This window comes from Etheostoma spectabile, chromosome 11, assembly GCF_008692095.1.
Source record: "Etheostoma spectabile isolate EspeVRDwgs_2016 chromosome 11, UIUC_Espe_1.0, whole genome shotgun sequence".
Classification (NCBI taxonomy): Eukaryota; Metazoa; Chordata; class Actinopteri; order Perciformes; family Percidae; genus Etheostoma; species Etheostoma spectabile.
In genome coordinates, this window is record NC_045743.1 from 19,674,105 (window position 1) to 19,675,582 (window position 1,478).

General features: G+C 45.9%; 1 protein-coding gene, 1 long non-coding RNA gene and 1 pseudogene across 2 annotated transcripts in view; 2 read left to right on the forward strand and 1 right to left on the reverse strand.

The window, feature by feature from the left end:
• Positions 1-1,478, reverse strand: part of LOC116697906 (dual specificity protein phosphatase 19-like) — a 40,866-nt pseudogene that overhangs the window by 13,239 nt on the left and 26,149 nt on the right.
• The window catches only part of LOC116697909 (uncharacterized), a 20,716-nt gene that overhangs the window by 645 nt on the left and 18,593 nt on the right, over positions 1-1,478 (forward strand). The window lies entirely within an intron of this gene.
• LOC116697905 (secreted frizzled-related protein 3) overlaps positions 724-1,478 on the forward strand; it is a 19,348-nt gene continuing 18,593 nt past the window's right edge. Inside the window, exon 1 of the mRNA XM_032529531.1 lies at positions 724-1,091. Coding sequence (XP_032385422.1) covers positions 884-1,091 — 208 coding nt within the window. The 5' untranslated portion in view covers positions 724-883. The remainder of the gene's footprint in view (positions 1,092-1,478) is intronic.

A 1,478-nucleotide genomic window follows, 5' to 3' on the forward strand; every position in this document is an offset into this window, starting at 1 on the left:
CATTGAGAGATGATCTTATGGAAAGTTCCCAGTGCCTTTCTCTATGTATGGTGAAGGGTATGTGATGGGGGGGGGTATTCTAGTTCCAAAGGCCAAGGGAACTTTATCAGGATGCATAGTATCCTGTATCTGTAAAATAACGGGCCTCTAATAATAAAAATCTGCCTGCCTCCACGGGAATATGGCCCCCTGTATTATAAGGAAGAACATTTATTTATTCACAAAGAAAAGTGGTATCCTTAAAGAATCCTAATTTTTGGAATTAAGATCAATTTCCTATAGATTTTTTCCTCTTTTTAGTCAACTACAGCATGGGTGTGTAAACTTATGTGTGAGTATGTGTGTGTGCAAGTGTGCATGTAAGTATGTAAATATGCATGTATGTGTATTGATAGATATATAAATAAGTGAACCATAACAAAAAAATTGTATTTAACTAAAGTTCAAAAATAGAAAAAAGGGGGTAGGACTAGAAAGTTGTTTTAACTTCTTCCTACTCCTTTCTGAACATGGACTAACCTATTTTAGAGCTTTTAACGGATTTACTGGTGTTGACTTTTCATCTAAAAGGAATCTATCTTTCAGCATGGAGGATAAGAGAAGAGGAGAAGAAAGCAGAGGAGGGGAGATGTAGAGAAGGAGGGATAAAGGAAGAGGAGGAGGAGGTGAAAGTCTGAATAAGAAAGCAGCTCCTCCCGCTTCTTCCGAGCTGCCCGCAGACCGGACCGCAGCAGCGGCGCAGAAAGCACCAATCAGCGGCGAAACCACGTCCTGGTTTGGATCTAACTCCCCGTGAGTGGCGGAGACTTTACCCGAAGCACCGACGGCGCTGCCGTGACTCCACCGTACCCCTGTCTCTGAACCGACCGACCGACCGACCGACATGCTCTTCCCGGGACTCTCCGTGTCTCTGCTGGCCGTGTCCTGCGCTCTGTGGCCGGCTGCGGCGGTCCGGGCTGCGTCCTGCGAGTCGGTGCGGATCCCGCTGTGCCGGTCCATGCCGTGGAACATGACCAAGATGCCGAACCACCTCCACCACAGCACGCAGGACAACGCGGTGCTGGCCATCGAGCAGTTTGAAGGGCTGCTGGGTGAGTTGGGCTAGAAGTTCTGGTCACCAATTATCCCGCCAATTAACTCTTTGGTGCACTAATTAACCGACTGACCCCTCCAGACCACTCCAACGCTTGCGCTTAATGTGAGTTCAGTACGGAAGAGGAGTAGGGCCAATGTGAAAAAATCTCTTTGAATTCTCAAAAGTCTCACTTTGAAACTCTGAGGTCTAATATAGCCTATTAAGAGGTCTGAGAATAAAGTCAGAATTATGACTTTAATCCTCTGTCAGTTTTTACATATCATCTTAACACCTTTTTAGGGGTATTTGCTACATGCCTGGCCACTGATTAACTGACTGACACCTACAGACAACTCAAAGGCTTTGTTGCACTTAATCCTTGTGTTGTCTTCCCGTCAACCAT